The sequence below is a fragment of the Aptenodytes patagonicus genome, chromosome 6 (genome assembly GCF_965638725.1).
Source record: "Aptenodytes patagonicus chromosome 6, bAptPat1.pri.cur, whole genome shotgun sequence".
NCBI lineage: Eukaryota > Metazoa > Chordata > Aves > Sphenisciformes > Spheniscidae > Aptenodytes > Aptenodytes patagonicus.
In genome coordinates this window covers 19039467-19060410 of record NC_134954.1, presented here as the reverse complement: position 1 = coordinate 19060410, position 20944 = coordinate 19039467, and the positions used below count along the sequence as shown (strand labels likewise).

General features: G+C 41.4%; 1 protein-coding gene across 6 annotated transcripts in view; it reads right to left on the bottom strand.

Annotated features, from left to right (window-relative positions):
* Positions 1–20944, bottom strand: part of MECOM (MDS1 and EVI1 complex locus) — a 354166-nt gene that overhangs the window by 179737 nt on the left and 153485 nt on the right. For all 6 annotated transcript variants that reach the window (XM_076341393.1, XM_076341395.1, XM_076341394.1 and 3 more), the window contains exon 2: positions 15852–16201. In XM_076341393.1, the coding sequence (XP_076197508.1) occupies positions 15852–16201 (350 nt within the window). The remainder of the gene's footprint in view (positions 1–15851; positions 16202–20944) is intronic.

The window sequence follows — 20944 nt, the reverse complement described above, 5'->3', positions numbered from 1 at the left end:
AGTAAGTGAGAACCTCAGTCGCACAGGGGTAAAAGAGGCTGGGAGGGACACAATATTTTTTTTCAGGACTGGGATTTTAAAAGTAATTCCAAAAAGTGTCCAATTTTTGCATGACCAATTGTGGGCACAGGAAATGCATTCATGTTCCCTGCATTTCATGAAGGGAAAACCTTCATGTTAATTTAAAAACAAAATGCTGTCCAAATAAAGTTTATTTTACATTTTGTTACACTGTTAAGGAAATTTATTATTTGCTCAATTTTCTTTACCACTTCTACTGCATTTTTGTTTCTGCAGAGTCACTGACTGCTCTGCAACAAGCCGTGCCCTTCCTCCCCAGCGAGGAGGTGTGCCAGGGCTGCTCTGCCATCTTTAAGGTGCTGAGAAATTTTTGGGAGGAGCCCCATAATTACTACTTCATCTATACCCATCTCCGCTGGTTTCCATAGCAAGTGCTGGGAGCAGATTTGTGCGTGCTGTAACATCACTGGGGTTGCTGGCGTTACATCAGGAAGCGATTTGGTAGCGTCTATCACGTCTGTCTGGGAAATTTGGGCTCTGCTGCTCAGTCCCTGATGGAAGAGGTACCAGGGCTGCCCTAGGGGTGCAGGGCTGGCAGAGGCAAGCATACACCCCAGGGCAGATGCTCCCAAACCCCCCACCATGGGACAAGGTGGCAAGAGACAGGAGGCATCACCAGGAGTAGATCCTCCTTCCCCATCAGCACCTCTTTTCTCAGGTTTTTTTGTGGTTGGTGGCAAACATAAGTTCATCCATTAAAAAACAAAACAAAACAAAACAAAACAAAACAAACAAACAACAAAAAACCCAGCAAAGCCTGAAATCTGCTTGCTTTTGTGTCAGGGATAGTTCTGAGGCCAAACTACGTGATATTGGGGCAGAAGGCAAACATGAGGTTTCCATTCCCGTCACATGCCTCCTCTCTTGATCTTTCTCAAGCAATTCTCTGAGATAACCCAGGATAAGACCCAAAATCTCCAGCAGAAAGCATTGCCTCCTTGCATTAGTACAGCCCCTCCACGCCGGGAGGAAGGCAGCCCACAGGGTTTAGGCGCTGGGGTGAGACTCAGGCAGCCCGGGCTCCCTGCCTTGCTTGCCTGAGGATTTCCTGGGCTCCCTGGGGCTGGGCAGACTCCCTCACACTCAACATGCCCTGGCAAATAGCTTGTTTAAGACCACCACTGGCACATGCAGAGAGGATTTTTTTATCTAAATAATGCATCTTCTTGTTTTTCGTTAGTCTTTTGAAAGCCTCAAAAATTTAAAGGCAAGCCTCCCCTGAAGCCCCTCATTAACATCACAGCATCCATTTCTCTCTTGCACACCTGTATCTCAAAATGACCGAATTCTTACTTAAATTTTAAAATTGATCTACAAAGTTTCTTGTTAATCTTTTGCCACTGAACTAAATCATTCCCTTCCCCAAACAGTGTCAAAATGGAAGCAACTCTGAGACTGAGTGGTGCATCTAGAGACCGTGCGTGCTCCTATACGCCTGTGTTTGTGCATTTTCCCTTCCTTTCTTAAGCTGGGGTTTGAGATTTCAGTTATTCTGCAAACAAGACCCAAGAGAGACACAATTAGACTCCCCTGGAGACTGACCCCTTATAGTGCCCACCTGTAGCCGGACCCAGATAGCATCCCAGTGCAATGAATTAGCACTCTAAGCTGATTAGAGCAGCTCTGCACAACTCTATTTTATTGACACAATGAAGAGAGGACAGAAAAGGGTCTGAAATGAGAAAATCATTTCCATGCTGACTGAATTAAAAGAACAAAAGAGCTCCTTGCAGTTGCAGCATTCAATTTGTCGGAAAAAAAGGAAGCCACTTAATGGATCACAATAGATCTGAGCAGACAGATGAAATTTAAAACTTCAGCATGAGTGCGATTACCAGCTAAACATATTCTCAATCATTTCCTCCATATGCATAATTTAGTTGGATTGTTTACTTCAGGTTTTTTTGCAAAAACACTGTGCGAGATGTTATCTCCTGAGCATCTTTGCATCCCATTTTTCAGAATCAGGGAAGGTTGTTGCGTTGTCTGGTAATACATTTTGTTACAACACAAATTGCACTAAATTGTGGCTGGGTATGTTTCCCTTTCTCCCCTGCTTCTAGAAGTAAATTAATATTTTCAGTGTATGGAAACAAATAATGCAAGATCATCTTATTCAAAAGGAGACCTAAATTGATTATAAATCACATGCATTACTCTGCTCTGCTTAGAAGAGAATGAACGTACTGCAACTTGTATTCTAGCAAAATATATTAGTTTGTGCCACTATAAACAGCCTTCTCATTAAATTTAGGCTTAAGCTAACAGTAATAAGACAAGAATACAGACTATCAAAGGGGTTCCTGTGAAAGATATACATAATTACTTGCAAAAGAGATATGCAATTTACTTTGGCATTTTCAAATCAAAATGTACTCGCCTGTATAAGGAAATATACCTTTAAATTAAATCTGTGAAATAACTTGAAAATGTCAGTATTTTAGGGTCCCTGTCCTCTAATTATGTAAAAGCTTGAATCTGGTGCAGTCCTAATTCAAAAATGGAAATCAGTTGTGTGTGTAAAAATATTCGAGTTTCCTAGTATATATATGTATATTTTCTAAGTAATGAAGTATTAAAACAAGAAAATACTGAGCACAGTCCTGGGAGTGTGTTGGCATACAAATGACATCACTTCCCTGCAGATTCCTTGAGAGTTAAATATTTACGAATATGCAGAATGGGGCCCTTCTTTTTCTACTCAAAATTTAAAAAGCTTATATCTTGTTACAATATTTACAAATCAAATATCTCTTGCAGACCCAAAATTCAAAACAAAAGTCATTTTCTGAGCCTCACTATGACTTCAGAGCATCTGAATTTGGATCATTTGCATCGATTTGCCCTGACATATATTTTTATTTGCTGAGCATGTTTTAATCCGTTCACTTTACATCTTTTTTGCCATTCAGTTTGCAATTTTACCAGCTCATTTGTGCCTGTTTCTGAGGTTAAAAAAAATAAATAAAAAACCCAAACAGTAAAGGAATTACAATTGCTTATAAACCCCCTATTTTGAAGCTGATACCCTGCTAAAGAGAAAGCTGAGTACTGGTAGGTTTCACTTCTGCTGGCTGCTATTACTGATTTGACTAAGCATTTCACAAGGGTAAATACCCAAATCATTCGGGGAATGACTGACACAGTATGACATGTGGTTAACAGCCTTACCATGCATGCGCTTTGCTTTCAGAAATTTTACCGATGCCAACGTAACCTTCCAAATATTTCAGATGATAATTTTCCTCCACTCTTAAAAAACTTTTACAGCCATGTCTGAACCATTCAAAGGATTCCCGACTGGAAAGGTTACTGTAACCATTTCTTCCCCCCTCCCCATTTTTTGTTTTTTTTTCCCCGATTGATTGAGCTAAGAGTTTTCTCTATTAAAAAAAAAAAGCCATGTATAAAGCTTTGGGATATTTTAGCAAACTCAACGTAGTGTAACTTTGCTGACAGCTTGTCACATTTCACTGACTGTCTGTCTGGGATCCTGCGATAACATCTGCATTCACTCAGGGCGAGAGCTTACCCTAAGACAAAAAAGTGGGTCCTGCCACATAATGCTCCATCATTCTGTCAGTTCTGACATGGCATCTGAATTTTTTTGAATCACTAAACACTTTTGGGACTCTGGTCCTTATTATCTTTCCTTAGTTTCTATACTCGCTCAGCAATGCTGAGAAATGTAAAATGTGCAAACAAGGTAGTGGACGGCCCGGGCTTTTTGTCGTCTAATCCTCAGCCCCTCATTCATGCTCACTGTTAATCTCTTAAGACATTATAAAACTGTTAGACAAAGAAATGTGAATACCTCTGCTTCTCAGCAGAATGGGAGGAAACCAAGGAAAATCTGGATCACGCTAAGCTTTTCTTTTCACCACAAAAATGGTAACTTAAACCTGTTGCATCAAATTATTTATAATTCCCAACACTAAGGGTTTTTTTTTTTTCCTTCTTCATCACTACAGAGCAAGCCTGGCAATATCGCAGGAGGGGGAATGCTACTGCTGAATTTTCCAAACACATCAAATGCGTCTGTCGTGCATAAAAAAAATTATACAAAACCAGTCAGAGTACAGGCAAACTGGGTTTTAATCCCTCCACTGTTTAATGTTCAGCAGGGCACACAGCTCAGAGTCCTGTCAGGGCTGCTCGAGACCCACTTTGGAGAATTTCTTTGCTGTGGAAGGACTGGGGGCTTGGTGGTGTTGGGTTTGGGGGATATCCCGGATGGGGTATGGCACGGGTGCCTCCGGGCTGGCTGGAGGCTTCCTGGCTGGATGGGACGAGGGCCCCATTTCACATTAATCCAGCTCTGTTTGGAGCCGTCTGCTATTTCAGGTCATCATTTCACTCCTCCTGACTCCCACTGCTGCGGGGCCATTAGCATGGGGACAAAAGCCGCTCAAGCACCTATTCTAAACCCATTCAAACTCAAACCCACTAAAAATCACACCCGAAATTATACTGTTGCAATCAGCTAAATTTTATTCAGGAATGCTGGGGCTGAAAACCAGAATTTTCATCTTCTGCTTGTGCATTGTTGTCATGGGTGGTGGGATCAGATAGTCAAGTCTTAAAAATGCTCCAGAAGCACAAAAGTATTTTAATGCAAATGCCAAACAAGTCACACTTACCGAGCCGAATCCCTACCACGAGGGTTTCTTTACACACACAGCAGCTTCTGCTAAAGTCATAATTTTCAAATAATTATTTAAACTAATGTGAAAACAGGGCATAATTATTTCTGCCTAAAACATGTTTTATTCAGTTTCGCTTGCATTGGTGGGAGGGAACAGACTTTGAGGACAGGAGCTGAGATGTTGCCTTTTTCACAACAACGATAGCCATCAAATTTAGGAGATTATTTGAGAAAAATCAGCTTTTGAAAGGAAATAGTGGGGTAGGGGTTGAGCTGCTTTACCAAGGGCAAAAGTGGTTATATTTCAAGTATGAGCAGACTCTGTCCCCGAGAGCAGTGAAACGCTGAGCCTGGATGGACCAAGGGACACTGAAATGCTGACATGAGGAGAGCAGAGACAGGAAAGGACACCACAGAAAATTAAAATATATGCAGGCACTAAAAGGCAATCAGAGCCTGGTTAGCAGACTGCGTACGTGGTCAATGCCAAAGGCAAAGATGACCGTCATAGCAGTGACCTGCTGAAAAATAAAGTGAGGAAGATGAGGGCCAGATATAAGGGGCAGAGATGGATGGGACTTGCAAAGGATCCAGAAGAGGCTGGTCAGAAGGAAATTACAGGGTTTTTCACGAGGCTGAACAAGGATCCCAGCTGGCTGCAAGGTTTTGGGATGACGTGGAGCATGGTAGCACTGACAATGGGAGGAGGAGGAAAACAGTGATGAAGGAAGAAAAGAGAGGTGCACTGCCTGGGGCCAGCTGGTGGAGGGAAATGCACTTTGAGACCACAGATCTTCAAACAAGTAAGAAAAAAAGGCCTCTTCTCATACTCTTAATTGGGGGAAATTGTAAGGTGTCGTCCTCTGTGCAAAAGAGAAAGTGTGTTTCCAAGGGCACAGCAAGGCACTGCAACACATGGCAGCTCTCCCTTTTTGTACTGGGCATCAGCACCATCTTCCTCTGCAGACATAGAGGGTTTGGTAGGATCATTTCTGGTTTTAACATTAAAGGAAGGCAGGAAAACCTGGTTTCTCTCCTCCTTATTAACTGCTCATTTGGGTGTCTACACATGTAGGTATTCCAAATATGTAAATGCCCAGTTAACACTAACAAGAAAAATTACTTTTCCCATGTTCACATGCAAATTTTGGCTTGTGCAGAGGTTATCGCTAGATGACTGCTTAAAATTTGGCTTTAAAGAATATTTTCTGTAAATGCAGTAATGCTGAAGCTTTCCCATACCCAAACTTCCATTTTCCCATCCCAGAGAGATTTACATTTTTGCACAAAATCAACGTTACTGCCATGGTTTTGAAATACCAGCTGCTGAAAGCAACCGAAATACTGTGACCACAACTCTCTTGGAAAACATGAATATTCAGATTTAATTTTGAATAAAATACACATATAGTCATAGCTACACTTTTTGAAAGTCAATTTACCACTTGAGGCCATTTCAAGAAGATAGGAGGGCATTGAAAATTATTCTCGGAAATCCTGAACAGATACACACCAGGTCTCCAATACAACATGTAAAAACTCACCAAACCCAAGCCCATTTTGTGCAAGTCGCCAATACACTTCATCAAGTTAAGACCAAGAACACCACTTTGGGAACCCTACTATACACAAGAGGCCCTTTACACTGTAGGCTTCACCTGACGAAATGTTATGCCTTTTGTGGGATTTTTTACATCTTTCCACACTAAATGCTAGGACTGTACTTTAAAGGAAAGGCTACTTAACATTTGTATTTTTTTCCAAATTAATGCTTATTATATGAGCCAAAATTAACGTGATCACATAAAATCAGCTGGATTATGACAGCCTATGTCTTCACTCCTGCGTGTGCCACCTACCATTCAGCCAGGAAACATGAAGGCTGTCACATCAATAAAACGCCATATTAATACTCTTTGGGATGGAAATACCCTATTAGCCAATTATTGTTTTCTATTCTTTACTTCCAAACAGGGATATTTTTGTACCATTCTGACAAACACATCCCAACCTGCCGGCTTTAGCTAGCAGGAGTTGGGGTTTTTGTTTCACTTTTAAAGTTCAGTGATATCTTTATTAGACCAAATGCCCAGATTTCAATGGTACTGTTAAATCATACAGTGGTTTAAATGCCAAACCTCGGTGCCATATCCTCTGAAGTGCATGTGTTCATTTGGGTTAATAAGCGTTTTGCCATACACTAACTCCTGTCTTCATTTGCTTCTGTTTAATGACGACCATCTCCTCCCGCCCGCATGTATGCTCCTCTCTCCACTGCTTGTTGAGCCATCAAGACACACCTTTGTTTCATTTAGTATGCAATTTTCACCTCTGACCCAAGAAACTAGTCTTAGGCTTCCTGAACTTTATTGCCTGTTAATAGACTGCTGGCTCTCTTTTCAGCAGTCATAGAAATGGTGGAGAGACATTTAATTGAAAAGAGGGACAAAGCTACAGCCTGAAAGGCAAAGTCGGTAGGGTTTAAAAAAAAAAAAATCCAGAAATAATGTTTGAGGAGCTTTGGATATTCTTTACAAGTTTGTGCCTCTTTACAGAAATAAGCCAGACATCATTGATTTAATTATCTTCCCAGAGAACAATGGTATAATACTCTGAATGGCGCTAAATGATTGATCTGGTAATTCATCTTCTGCTAACAACTATCTATGCATTTTGTTTCTCTCCAGTCCTCAGACCGATGACATTAGCAGCAATGTCACGGAGCAGTCCTGGGCTTTCATAAAACACACACAGATGCGCTTTCCTGCTAGTATTTAGGGACACATGGTTATAATTTTGTCTGTATTTCTTTGTCATAGATTACTTTTAACTACATCTGTTCAATTAAAATAAAAAAGAAAGACACAGCTAGAGTCCATCAGCTTTATATCAAAAGTAGCCTTTTAATGAAATAGGGAGATTTAATTTTGTAAGTGTTCTGACGAGTGAGAGATACCTTTCTGTTTTTTCAGAAGTTCTCTATTTGGTGAATATTTAGGAAAGGACATTATTACAGCATAAGGATATTATTGTACACGGAAAGGCATTATTAAAAGTGATTTATTGTTCTGTGTTAGGAAACTTATAGGAAAAGTCTGATAATATATTAAACTTGTTTATTATGGACTTCATATAATTTTTGAATAATGCAGCTTTTTCTTTTGACAAGAGCAATAAACTCTGCTGGTATAGACATACGTTGATTATCCCAAGTCAACTGTGTTGCTTAAAGAAACATGCCCAAACAATCAGCTTTTGACAGCTGCATCTCTTGTTATTTACAATAGCCATCACAGTAATAACTCACCATTTCTATATTAATAAGGCAGTGAAATTTATTATGATGGTATTGAAAAGTTATTAAGTACTGCATCCCAAGTGACAAAGTACCACAGCACTGTCACTATCCAAAAGCAGTTGCCCATCCATCACAAAGCTTTCCAGATGGTCCTGCATCTTTATCGCTCCCAGGTTGGTGACATCACCTGTTCACCCACTCAAAATTGATGATGAAAGCAAACAGATCTATCTTACTTACATTTACCAAATCAATTTAATTTTACAGGCTGTGGCTTAGTGACATATTGACTGTTTTCCTTAATGGCATCTACTGTACTTAATGCAAAGAACTCATCTTTGAATCCTGGCTTGCATAATGTGGCATTTCATAATAAATTTTTTATAACATATTTATTTAATGGGAAGAATTATGATTGTTTGTCAGTTCTATTAGATGCAATTATTATTCTCTTCAGTTCTGTCTTTTTTGTTTTTCTTTCTGATGTTGTTTTTCTTAATGGCTAAATTCAATTTACAGATTTTGTCTTTTAAAGGAACATCTGGCATATCTCACAATGATTTTTCTTCATATTTTGATAATCTCACAGATCTACTCCAACGTCAGCTTTTCTTTCAGCTTATTTAGTGCTATTACCTGCTTGGGCAAAGTGCTACTGAACTCAAATAAAATCTAACCGGGTCACGTTTGAGTAAATAATAACCATCTTATTTTGCATAAGAATACAAATTCCTAAAACATCCCCCCCGTTCTACTCTGAAGAATGTAACAAAACTTCCTTCTCCCCCTCCTACTTCTACGTCCACTTGACCCTTATGGTTTCACTCTGCTTCCCTCAGGAGTTAATGCTCCTCCTGATTAAATTAAAACCTCAGTGGCTTTGTAGGGAATACATACACAGACCTACAGAGAGGTTTCTGTGGCTTTAGACCATACCATGAAATGGGTGATTTCCTGCCCCCAAGGTCAAGGACATGGTGGAGTATCCACCATGGGTGGAGAAACAGTCAATTCTACAGAAACCATTTCAGGTTTAATTAGGCCAAAGGTGCTGCCTCACCTTTTTTATGTGAGATTTCACAGCCATGCCACACCAGCACCCGCTCAGCCTCCTGCGCTGGCCAAAAACCTCTTCCAGATGTTGTTGCCACATTGGCTTTGGGTTGGCTCAGTGACTTAATCAGCGCCGTGAGCAGCAGCCCTGGTGCCAGAGCCGGATCAGGACAGGAGCTATTTTTTTATTTTTCACAGTTTTTCCTCATCTAGCTCCACAGACCTTCCAACTTTTTTAAATTCTAGATTTGTGTAGAAATGAGGAATATTCATTTTTATTTGGAAATCCCAAAACTTCCAAACTTTGAAAGGAATTTTAACGGATTATTTTTTCTCCAGAAGGGAAGGGCTAACAGCACCTCCCTTCTGGCAGCCGCTACAGCTTCTCAGCTACCTTGTGTGGTATGGTTTTGAATGTTTTCTGGGAATAGCTCCATTGTAGAGCCAAAGAGGGAGCTTTGCAGTTCTTGTTCCTGCTCCCCTTCCAGTGACCAGCAGCTTTGCCTGAGCAGGGGAAGGTTGTGGTCTTTGTCCAAAAAACAGGGCATCACATCCCACTGACCTCACAATGTGAGACTCTGTTTAATCATGTTACTCAAAGAATTAGGAGAATTGAAGAATGGAAGTAAGGAACAGTAGAGAAAGACAACACTGGACTACTGTGTGTGTTGTCTCCATGTCCTAACACTCTTCCATCCTCATGAAACAACCCAAAGGACCAACAGCTCCCTTTTGCTGTCAAATATATTTAATTCAAACTGAATGACAAATCCACCTGCTCATATCTTGCTATTCGAGGACCTGATGTTTGCTCATTTGTAATTTTAAACTGTCTGTCCTCTGAGCAGGGAGAAAACTGGCATTAACAGCCAGGTAGCTGGTTGGGGTATACAACTGACATCGCCTCTTAGAGCAACGCTTTGCTCATGAAGTATCTGTTCACCTTGCAACAGGACTCCTGTTGCTGCGGTAGCATCTGACTTAGTCACAGCCTCACCACAAGACACGGATGCAAACAACAGAAGAATTCAGATGGGTAGCATTAGCAGCACCGTAAGTAATGTCTTTTTTGTACGCAACTTTAAAGGGGCTGTCTTAAACACCCTCGTGCATACTCACCCCAGGCAAGATATATGGGGTATGAACTCCATCCTATATGGCACTGAACACTCTGTCCCTAACAGAGAGCTTAACACAGCAGCTAAGCACGTGCTTAACTCAAACACCTGGGTAATCCTGTTGATGATAAGCCCATGCCTTAAGTGCTTTATTGGATCTCAGCCAGAGTGCTCTATGCCTTGCAAAGCTGAGCTCCAAATGGGATAAAACATCACCTATGTATTGAAGAAAAGGTAAGGATGTCATCCGCACCTGCAGCTGCCAGAAGTGGATGGTCTGTTGACCTGGGGCAGAATACACTATCTGCAGAACTGGGTTGGTCTTGTATTGATCAAAAAGCATCCCCTCCTCCCCACTATAAAACAAATTACTCCTTTTTCATTTCAAATAACAGAATAACCCACATTCCTATTCCTGGTTTTGCTTCAATAATAATTTTGCAAAGGTTCCTGGAGTCCTCCTACTGCTGAAATCCATATGCAAGGAGAAGATGTAGGCAAGGAATCTCCCCACTTTCAAACCACCTGGTGCAGTGTGGAGTTGTTTTGCATGTTAATGTTCTTAAAGACAATTCAAGAAAAAGTTAAGATTTGGTCTGTAAGTCAGTGCAGTGTGAAAAGTGTCAGACAACAGCAGAAAATTAAGGGTTTTTTATTTAACACTAGGATAAACTCCATATCCCAAAGAAAAATATTGAGAAGTGATGAAGTCTTTGTTCCTTTCATTTTTCCCTTTTGCAAAAGACAATCTACTGCTCTCTCCCAGTGTGATTTCACTGACTACAAGGGAGTTACTTCCCTCAACACCGGCACTGTTTATTAAGAATAGTTTAACATGAGTTTTAAGATGTGTGAATCCTGTGCCCAGTTATTTAAAAGATGCTACTTTTTGGGGGTTTTTTTGTTTTTTTTTTTTAAAAAAAAAGGTTTTCCAAAGGAGGACCCAAAAATGGGGGATAATATTGATACATAGAGCTGAATCAGCCAGTAACTCCCATTGATTATAGTGGAAGTTTTTGGATGCTAAGAGCAAGAAAACCAAGCTATCAGTTTAGGCACTACAAGCTGGATTTGGGAGCATATACATTAGCTTCCAACTCTAAAAGCCTATACCTGTACATTTTGTAACTTATTATTTAATTTTCGTAAAGATAGATGGTACACCTAGAATCCAGAATCTCAAATAAACCTAAATTGAAATTTTAAAAATGCCAAAAGAAAACCAAAGAGTGCAGAATTGAAACTTTAAGTTTCAACTATTCCAGTCCCTATAGATCAATGGGAAGCCTTTACTCCAAAACAATTTTTAAGAAGTTGTCCAGCTTTCCCCAAAGATGCACGTCAAAAATGTTAGAGGAGAGGTAAACAAATAGGCAAACAGCCTCCTAATTTCCATTTAGAAGTAATATCATCAACTCAAACATACTCTACCAAATCTGAGATGTTTTTCAGCCTCACTGTCATGACAGGAAAATATACTCTGATCTATAAACAGATTATACACTGCTTTATAAAGCTCTAAAGTATTTTTTACTTCTGTGACAAGTCTGATTTATTAGAGTTTATTGCTCCTGTTTTTACCTTCCTAGTAAAGAAATAAAAGTTTAGGACAAAAAAAGCTGTGAAGAATTGCACCTATGAATGAGACTTTGAGTTTGCTACAGCAGTAAAAGACCTGAATTTGAATATTCGACGTACACAGGAAGAAGCTGGTCGAAGATAGGTGCATGTGCTTTAGTGACCTATTCAAAGGCTTTCTTTGAAATACTGTCCCAGTTGTTTTTCATAGCAGGGCATGAACCATGATGAAATCACTAAATTTGTGTTCCCTTGCTTTTATTTAAAAAAAAATTACTGCCATCCCTTAAAAGCTTGTTTTCTTTGTTGATTAAGAAGCAGTCAATTTTCCCTTTTCAAACAACCACTGAGCAACAGCCTCCCGACCCCCTCGGATATTCGGGCTGCCGACAAATACTAAAACCTCGGTGACAAACTGCAAAAAAGCTCGACCTTTCCCCTTGTCCGGTGACCCCCTGTTCGATTTGTACTTTAGCTAGCCAATACCTGATTAGATAATGCTCAGCTCTAGACCCACAAAATGAGATAAAATTCAAATTTATGGCTTTTCATTTAAACTGGTCTACAGCACTCTAATCATGATCCAAGCACAACTATATCACAACAAATTCTCTTTGTCCCAGAGTGTGTTTTATGGCTGAAGTATATAAATGGACACAATAGACATTGTTTTGTTGTACTTGTTCTGACAAAACTCTGTGTCGATGCTATAGGGAGTCTTGCTATAGGGGAATGTAGGAACAGATCCCATGAAATTCCTCAGCCTTCTGCAGCAAGTTTTTCTGCATTGTCAACTGCCTGGCTGCAAAAGTTAACAGCAGCATTTACTCCAGCTTCCACTTCTCTCCCCACCAATACAGGCTAATCCTAGTACCAACTTAGGTGGACATCAGTCACAAAAACTGGAAGTTAGAAGTATCCCACAGCTGGAAATACCCAACACTATGACAATCTTTTGCGGGGGAATTTAGCATAGTATGTTATAAAAATGTCCTTTCCAAAAACGTAGTTACAGTCTAAATTTGTGTGTAGCTATAAACTTTTCCCTGCAATGTGTACGCAGGGCTTTGGTCTGAAATTTTCTAGTTTGAGGTCTCTAGGCTACCTAGCAATCCTAAACAATTGCAAAAAAGGAGCGGATCTTTCATAGCAAAATCACTAATATATGCAGCATCAGAAAACAGCTAAGGAAGATGCTCAGCTTTCCTTCCAAAAATATTTTATTATATTTTTGCTAATTTTCTTGAAAAGAGATTCTTCCTTCATTATCTTTGAAAGTCAAACACCATTGTATGTTCAGTGTTTCACCTTAAACTCGGAAAAATGCAGATAAAATGGAAAGATTGATTTTCCAATCACTCAATCACCCTCACTGTAGCTGCAATGGAGTCTATGCAAGAGAATTAAATAAGCACACAAACACTAGTGATGTTGCAACCCCACTATGTGTTGCTCTGAACGATGCACATGTGAGATGAAGAAATGAGTAAGCCAGGACACAGAAAAATGTTTTCTTTGGCCTGTGGGACCAGCGAGCAGTTTGAGCAGGTTGAGGGATCTCATCTTTTGAAGCCACCAGATACAGCTGACCTCTATAGCACCATGAACTATTCTAGGAATTACATATAATCAAACATAAAAGAATATCGTGACAGTAGCTACATCAGTGCAATTCACTCAGCATGCAAGTATCATTGTGGAAAAAAAGATTTTAAACCCTCTCATACTACCAAGTCACTTAAATCCATAGTCAGTACCATACAGAAACTTTGGTTCCATTTAAAATATAATAATGAAATTTCACCTTGATCTCAGCAACAGCACACTGATTTCCCCATGCCTGTTTGCTAGGTGACTTATTGGCATCTGGCAGGAGAAATGCCCAATTTCACAGAAGTGTCCATTCAGGTAGAAAAATTAACACCAGAAAAGCTCATCTTCTCAAGACTGTACCTAAACCTCAATAAATGATACCTTTCCTTCACCTTCCCATGCTACCTTTGACACTGCCTGAGCCCACACACCAGTAACAGCTTCTTTCTCCCTTTTTTATCCCAAGGCACAGGTCCAAGGTAGTGGTGGTTTCCAGAGCAGTGTGATGATGAGCATCTGGGCTGGGATGGGCACTGGGAAGGTCTTCTCCAACACTACCAGGTCCCCCACATCTGTCCTTTAGCCTTAACCTTCACTACATGCCATTTTACTCATTGTGTAAACTCTGGTAACCAGCATTTCTTTGTCTCCCTTCAATTACAATAAATGTACTTAACCCACTTGTTGGAAAAATATTCTGTTTCAAGCTCCCCTGAGCACTGCAGAGTACTTCTAGATGAGTGGCCAAATTGCAGAGGGCCTCGACTGTTGATTTTGTGTGATTTTGCTCCAACACTTTTCAATAGCTTCTCCCCAGCTGTCCCAAATACATAACGTTGTTCAAATGGCATGAGTCCTGCAGCTTGAAAGGGATTCAGTCTGCCAGCTGGGCTTCCAGCACTATCAAGATATGCATTTCTTGTATGGATTTCATAGACTCCAAAATTCTAAATATTTTAAGCAGGAAAACTAGTCTCTCATATTGCAGTATATTATCAACATCTAAGGGTGTGAAAATCAAGATGGGTTTCCCTCAATATTAGTGGGGCTATGCTGCACTATACCACCTGAGGAATACCCTAAAAATACCCTAATTTTGGTATATGTTAAACCTGCAAGTACAGCCGTGTCTCAGCAGTTTTGCTCCAATTTCTGTTATCAATATCTGAGCTTAATTGCAGTGTGGTTAAAAGTCACATTTTATGGCTTCCTGGTGCCTTTTTCAAATAATAAAGATTTCTCACCAGCAATTATATTGCACCAGGGTCTGTTAACTCGATAGAGTGCTGCCAAGCCTGTAATTTCTCCTGACACTATTCTGTCATATTGTCACAGGTCTCACCAGAGTAAACAACTGGATGGAAAGTTTGGAATAAACTCACTGAGTATTTATGGACAGTTAAGAGCAAATCAAACCTCTATTTTCCACCATATCTGCAAGGCTCTACTCCACAGTGAAACTCCATTTTTCCTGGGAAAATGAAGCTCCCAACTCTCCAGAGGTCAGTCGTGTCCCTGGAGAGCCGGGCAAACTCTACACTTCTCCCCTTACCAGAAAACATACAGATGGAAAGCTGAGATTGCACTCTGTTTCTACAGCACATTGTTAAAACTATGAATAAAACCATGCAAGAACATTTGTTACACCATAACACAACTGGCAATGTGTACCACTTGAGGTCTAAAGCCCTGACCTGACCATGGACCTGCAACTCAGCCAGCTCCACAGTGATATCACAGTGAGGAAACCACATTGCCCCCAAAGGCAGCAAAAGCAAGAGGCAACTGCTGTACTCACCAAAGGAGGCCTTGAGCTCCTTCAGGAAAAGCAACATTTCTCAGAGCATCTGCAGAAGTAACATGAGCCACATCATCCCCATGTGTGCTAGGTTTGACACCAGCATCCAAACATACTTTCACCGAATGAATGGCAAAATTCCCATTAAGTTAAATGGAACCAGGATCAAACCCCCACCTTTCGAAGTCCCCGAGTAGCGCAAGGTTCTGCAATAGCAATTTTAGCCACACAATGCTAGATTTTAGGGCTATTCTAACCATTGTTGACAGAAAGTGGTGATGCACAACCCTGAAAGCAGCACCCAGTTTCTTTTCAAATAGATAGTGCAGTATCTTTTGCAAATCCTTCACCCACAGACATACTGCAGGACTGCACAAGGGCAGACTAAAAATGGTACAGAAATGTTCCAACAACGCAACTTCTTGCTTTCCTTCCCCAAAAGAAGCATCACCTGCCAATATCCACCCAGACAGATTTCATGCATGAAGAGCAACAATAATTCCTGCCTTTTTTCTTTTTTAATTTACACTTGTTTCCATCCAGAAAGCCCAAAAGGCCACAAAGCAGTCTTCGTTCACACAAATATCCCCTGGCTGCTGCAGGATAGGCCTCAAATTCTGCAAATATTTCTGTGTTTATAGACACACAAGAGAGTTCAACAGACCAAAAGAATGTAAAGTGTCTTACCTCCCAACCGTAACTGGGATCTTTAAGGTGTGGCCGCTGCTCTCCTACAAAAGGGCCAAACTTTTCCCCTGCTTCAATCTTCCTTTTGGTCCATATCCCTAATCCTGCTCCAGGAATGTTGGATTCTCGGAGCTCAAACTCTGAAGGAATGGGAATGTCATCGGGAATGTATATCGGAACCTTGTAAGGAGAGCTCTCCTTTGACGTGAAAGCTTCGCTGGAGGTTGCTGGAGAAGACAGCTCTTGAATGTTGGCGGACGTTGGACACTGGACGTTTGCAGCCTCTCCATCAGCTTCTGGCACTTCCTCCAAAGGAAGTTCAGGAAAGCTTTCATACAAACATTCATCACCTGGAAAATAAAGCCAAACAGTAGGATTTGAAATATCCTGACAGATTTTGTATATGAAACCCTTTCAGCCTGCACATGAAATGGAGAAGACAGTTTGGTAGGCGGGTGGCACCTTCATCAATCACTAGTCCCACAGCAGAGACTCATCCTGGAAGGAGCTGAGTCTTTTCCCTATTGTAGGCCTGGGGGTACACAGTGTTTTTCTCAATATTCCTGACATCAAAAGTGGTTTACATCATTGAACACAAGCGAGGGAATTGCATACAGATGTATATGCAGGCACACCCTTTTATCCGGATATAGCGCTTTGCATTGCATACTCTTTGAAATTACAATTGAAAGCCAGCATTATATGTTACAACTGAAATCTAAGTGAAGTGAAAAGCAGAAAAGCTCTACTGGTCTTTCAGAGAGACAGATTGAACCTAAAGTAGCCAAAATTAAGTTTGATGGCCTCCAATTAGTCTTTGGAGGAAAGGATCCAGTCTACCACACAACTCTTGGCAAGAACTTCAACTGATGTAAATCAGTGTCTTACCATTGACCTCCAAGAAACACAATGGTCTAAAATAAGTTCAGGATCCAAGCAGCACCTTATAGAGAACATGAACCTTCTCCTTTTACAGTTGCAAAAAAAAAACCTGGGGCAGATCCAAAACACATTAAAAAAAACCCCTTCATCTCTGGGGCTTAGCCAGCAAACAAAAAAAAAAGAAAAAAGAAAGAAAAAAGAGAAGCTCACTATTTTTGACAACTCAAAATGTAAGGCTGATTGTAAATTCCTTTTAGTCAAAAAACTCTGAGTGACTTCAGCAGGGGCTTTAGCTGCACCAGCAATACAGTACTCAACCCAATAATACATGCAAAAGGAGCAAAAAGACAAACGAAAAAACTTCTTAATTATTTACATTCACTTAACTTTATTAACCTTACCGTACTTTTCCTACATACCAGAACTCATTCCACTTAATTCTAACCTAAATACGAGGCGAGAATACTATTCTCCAAGGAATGAAGTTGAGAGATCAGGTATTTAAGATCTGAGCATGAGGATATTTGCATAATATGGTTGGCCCAGAAATTAAAGTGTTACGCTGGGCTTGGCGTTCAGAATGACTCCATTTCAGTGAAGAAACAGGAAACTTTAAAATGTTCTTTCAATTTCTTGCTCATTTAAGAAACTATCCATGGTAGATTAGCACCGTATGCCTTTTCCACTGGAAACTGGTCATAGCCCATTATCTCTCACATCTTTGTTACATATTATCTCACAGTTTTATATCTGTAGTTTCATGCTTCTGGTACTGCCTAAGACAAACACTGGGACATTACAAATCATTTGAATAGATTGCTCCCATCACATGACTGGCAAACTGGATTCTTCATCTGTGAGCAATTTATTCACAGCCATGAACTGTTTTTCTTTCTTTTATGTGGCACTATGACCTCATACATGTCACAAGAAAGTTCAGCTACCCATTCCCTCGGCCTCTGGTTTGGCAGACGCTCCCTGCACTTTAACGATTGAATTCAATATTGATTAGTTTGTCACTTTCCTAATACCTGGCACTCTGAGAAGTAGAAAATCTTGACTGACTCTACCATTTAGCTGAGAAGGACACACAGAGGGATTTTCCATCGCTTGTGCTTCAGAAATCCTGCCTGTCATAGCTCAGTGGTGCCAAGCTTGGCAAAAATGTCAAGGGCTCATGAAAGCACTGGCGCAGAGAGCTTGCTCTGTGCCTAGCATGTACGAGCCCATGCCCGTACTTTCCTGCCCAGGGCTGACCCACAGCAAAACTCAACCTGGACTCCAAGGAACAGGAAAGAAGACATGAAAAAGGTAGGGATACAGCTCCAGCTGAATGTCACCATTCATTTCACCCTGCACTGAAACAACCACATTAGCAGCCATCTCTGTTATGCCATGGCATTGCTGCTGCCCCCAAACATGGATCTGCCCCAGCACGGTGGGACAGGCGAGAGAGGTTGCTCTATGCCTCCTGAGCATCCCCGAAATTCCAATGCGCTCCCTGCCTTCATGGGCTGGCAGCAATGCTGCGTCCACCCAGGGCAGGCTCACTCCCATTCAGATGTCTTCCCCCAACCGTTTAGATTGCAGCCCTGCCTAAAAGACTTCAGCTGTTTTTGAAACAGGGAAAAAAACCAACCTAACCCATGTGTACACATGGGGTGCAGGAAGAGAAATCACACAAGGAAAGTGATCTGGATGATGATAAGCACATGGCTCACTGGAACGGGGGCCTTAAAAACTTCAGGCATCTAAATCCTACTGATTTTCCATGACAGCTGGGTGCCCGACACTCAAATTCCTTAAAAAGCCCATTTCATGTGCTCATTGCTGTTGTCCCCCATCCCACCAAGCAGCGCCCCATAAAACCAAGGCTCTCCCTGTGCCCCGTGGCCATGCTTGACTCTCCTCCACTGAACAACGAAGCAGCTCAGCCAAATCATTTAAGTCACAGCAAGCAGTGACCTGTTCTGTGCCTTTCCCCAAAGGGCCACCTTCCTCAGCCCCACTTGCCAGCAGCGCCTGCCCACAAGCCGGCACAAGCTTAGCCTTAAATATTTAGCCAGCACGGCTTTGCAGATGTTTCTTCTCCCCCAGGGACAGTCCAGTTTAATTTCTCTCTCGCAGACTCAAAGGCCTCAGTTATGCTTATCTCAGTCATTCTGGCTACACTCGTTTTTAGCCATATAGGGTCAAACCTGCAGCTGATAAATTGGCCTCTGGAAGCCTGGCAGGGAGACAAGTCCATTTGCTGGGTCTATTGTGCTTCCTTTGATTTCCAGCAGCCACACCCGATGTCGTCGTTAAACATGGGCTTTCAGGTTGAAAGCTCTGGAAAATATAATATGCCTATATGCCCCAAAGCCCTAACAGTGTGGGTAAAACGGATTACTGAAATATTATTCTGCCTGAAATAGCAATGTATTCTAACAAAAATGTATTTTAAAACCTCAAAATAAACAAGAAGTTGAATTACGACTGACCAAGAGATGGGAAGACCATTAAGACATATTTGTGAAATTAATGATAAAAGGTGCTATATTAAAATCAATGTCCATGAACCAAGATCTGGTCTTCATTTTCAAAGGGTGAGGGACTATTCCCCTTAAAATTTACACCCACATGGATCAGAGGGACTTCCAGCAAAACCATGGGGTATTGACTGATAGAAAATCTTTGTGAGGTTAGAATTAGACCCAGGGACTGTGCTGGTAAGCATCGTTTTCCCAGTGAACGGCAAACCATTCACACAGATAGCACTGCAGTTTTGAAATTCAAGATGGCTTCTTTAAAGTCCAGTAATTATCCCCACTAGAAATGGGATGAAATAAAATCGAGGCCCCTGATAAGGGAACAGATGAGATTACGTAATGTGGAAGCTTAGACATTAGCCTCCATAAAATTCTTCACCGCTATTTTACAATAAAAACATGAGCAAGCTTCAAAGGAAACCCCGGAGGAAAGGTTAATTGCTACTAAAAGACCAGGGTGGACACCTGTGTTTGCACTTTTGACACAACCTTGCACGCCAGCAGGAAAGAGTGCACGTGGCTGCGTGCTGGGGATGTGCCTGATGAGGATGTGAGAGCGATGTGCCAAAGCTACCGCCATAACTCCGGGGCCTGGGGTCATTTCGAGACCATGAGGGCTCCTGTGCATGACTGGGAGGAGGAGAGGACTTCCTTCCATTTGGATGCTTCTTAGCAGTTCAGCACACTCTTCCTCTGCAAGAGCAATTAGGTAGAAGGCACTAACGACTGGGAGAGGCAGAGGTTGCTGAAGACAACCCAACCGCTTTCCACCGGTTGCAATTGCTAAGAGGCACAGGCATGCTGTTTTCAAAAGCATGCTGGGCCGCACGTTCAATGGAACCGTGCCTTTCTGCAGCTGAAATGCCGCATGATGGCATCTCACATCAAGGGGACGTGCTACCCTATTGCACATATCAGTGTTTCAGGGTGGTCTTCAACTCAAAGTTCACACAAAGTCCTTCAAGGATCAAGTCCGCATTCAGATCTCCAGACCCAAAGCCACCCCTAACAAACAGAAACATATCCATACAGACTATCCATTCTCCCTTTCTTCAGGCAATTTGTCAATCATGAATATACATTCCCAAAGCGACTATTGACTGATAAACTCTCTGGCACATAAATGCGGTTCTCTGCACTTGGAGTCATGCAAGTGGCTACCAGTGACTTAATCATAAACTGGATGGCTGATTACTCCAGATGAAGGAGGTAGGCTGGAAGCAAAAACATCTAGAGAGCCTACTTCAGAAGTGTTTCTAATGCCATCATCTTCCAAGCAGGATAAAGTAAGAGCTGAGATAAATGTGGAAGTGGCTCTTTGCAATGAGAAGATACACACAGGTTCGTGCCTGCAACTTCTCAAAGGTGAGAAAGATGACCCCTAGCCCCAAAGACTAGACATCAGAAGGACCTGGCTCTGTTTGGTGGGAGAAGTCCATCACATGTCAGGAGCTTTGAGCTCCACTAGCGCTGTTGACCATGTCTGATATGAGCCTTTAGAGAGGATACATTAACGAAGGCTTTGGAGAAACATAATAGGATTAGGTGAATTAGTCCCTTCTCCTGCATAAGGCGAGGGTGGACCTAAATGTACCACAAAGCCCTGGCTCAGATCCTTTAAAGACACCAGAGAGCATTTATATTTGTTTGACCTAGTATTTCTATTCAGCACTGAAGAAA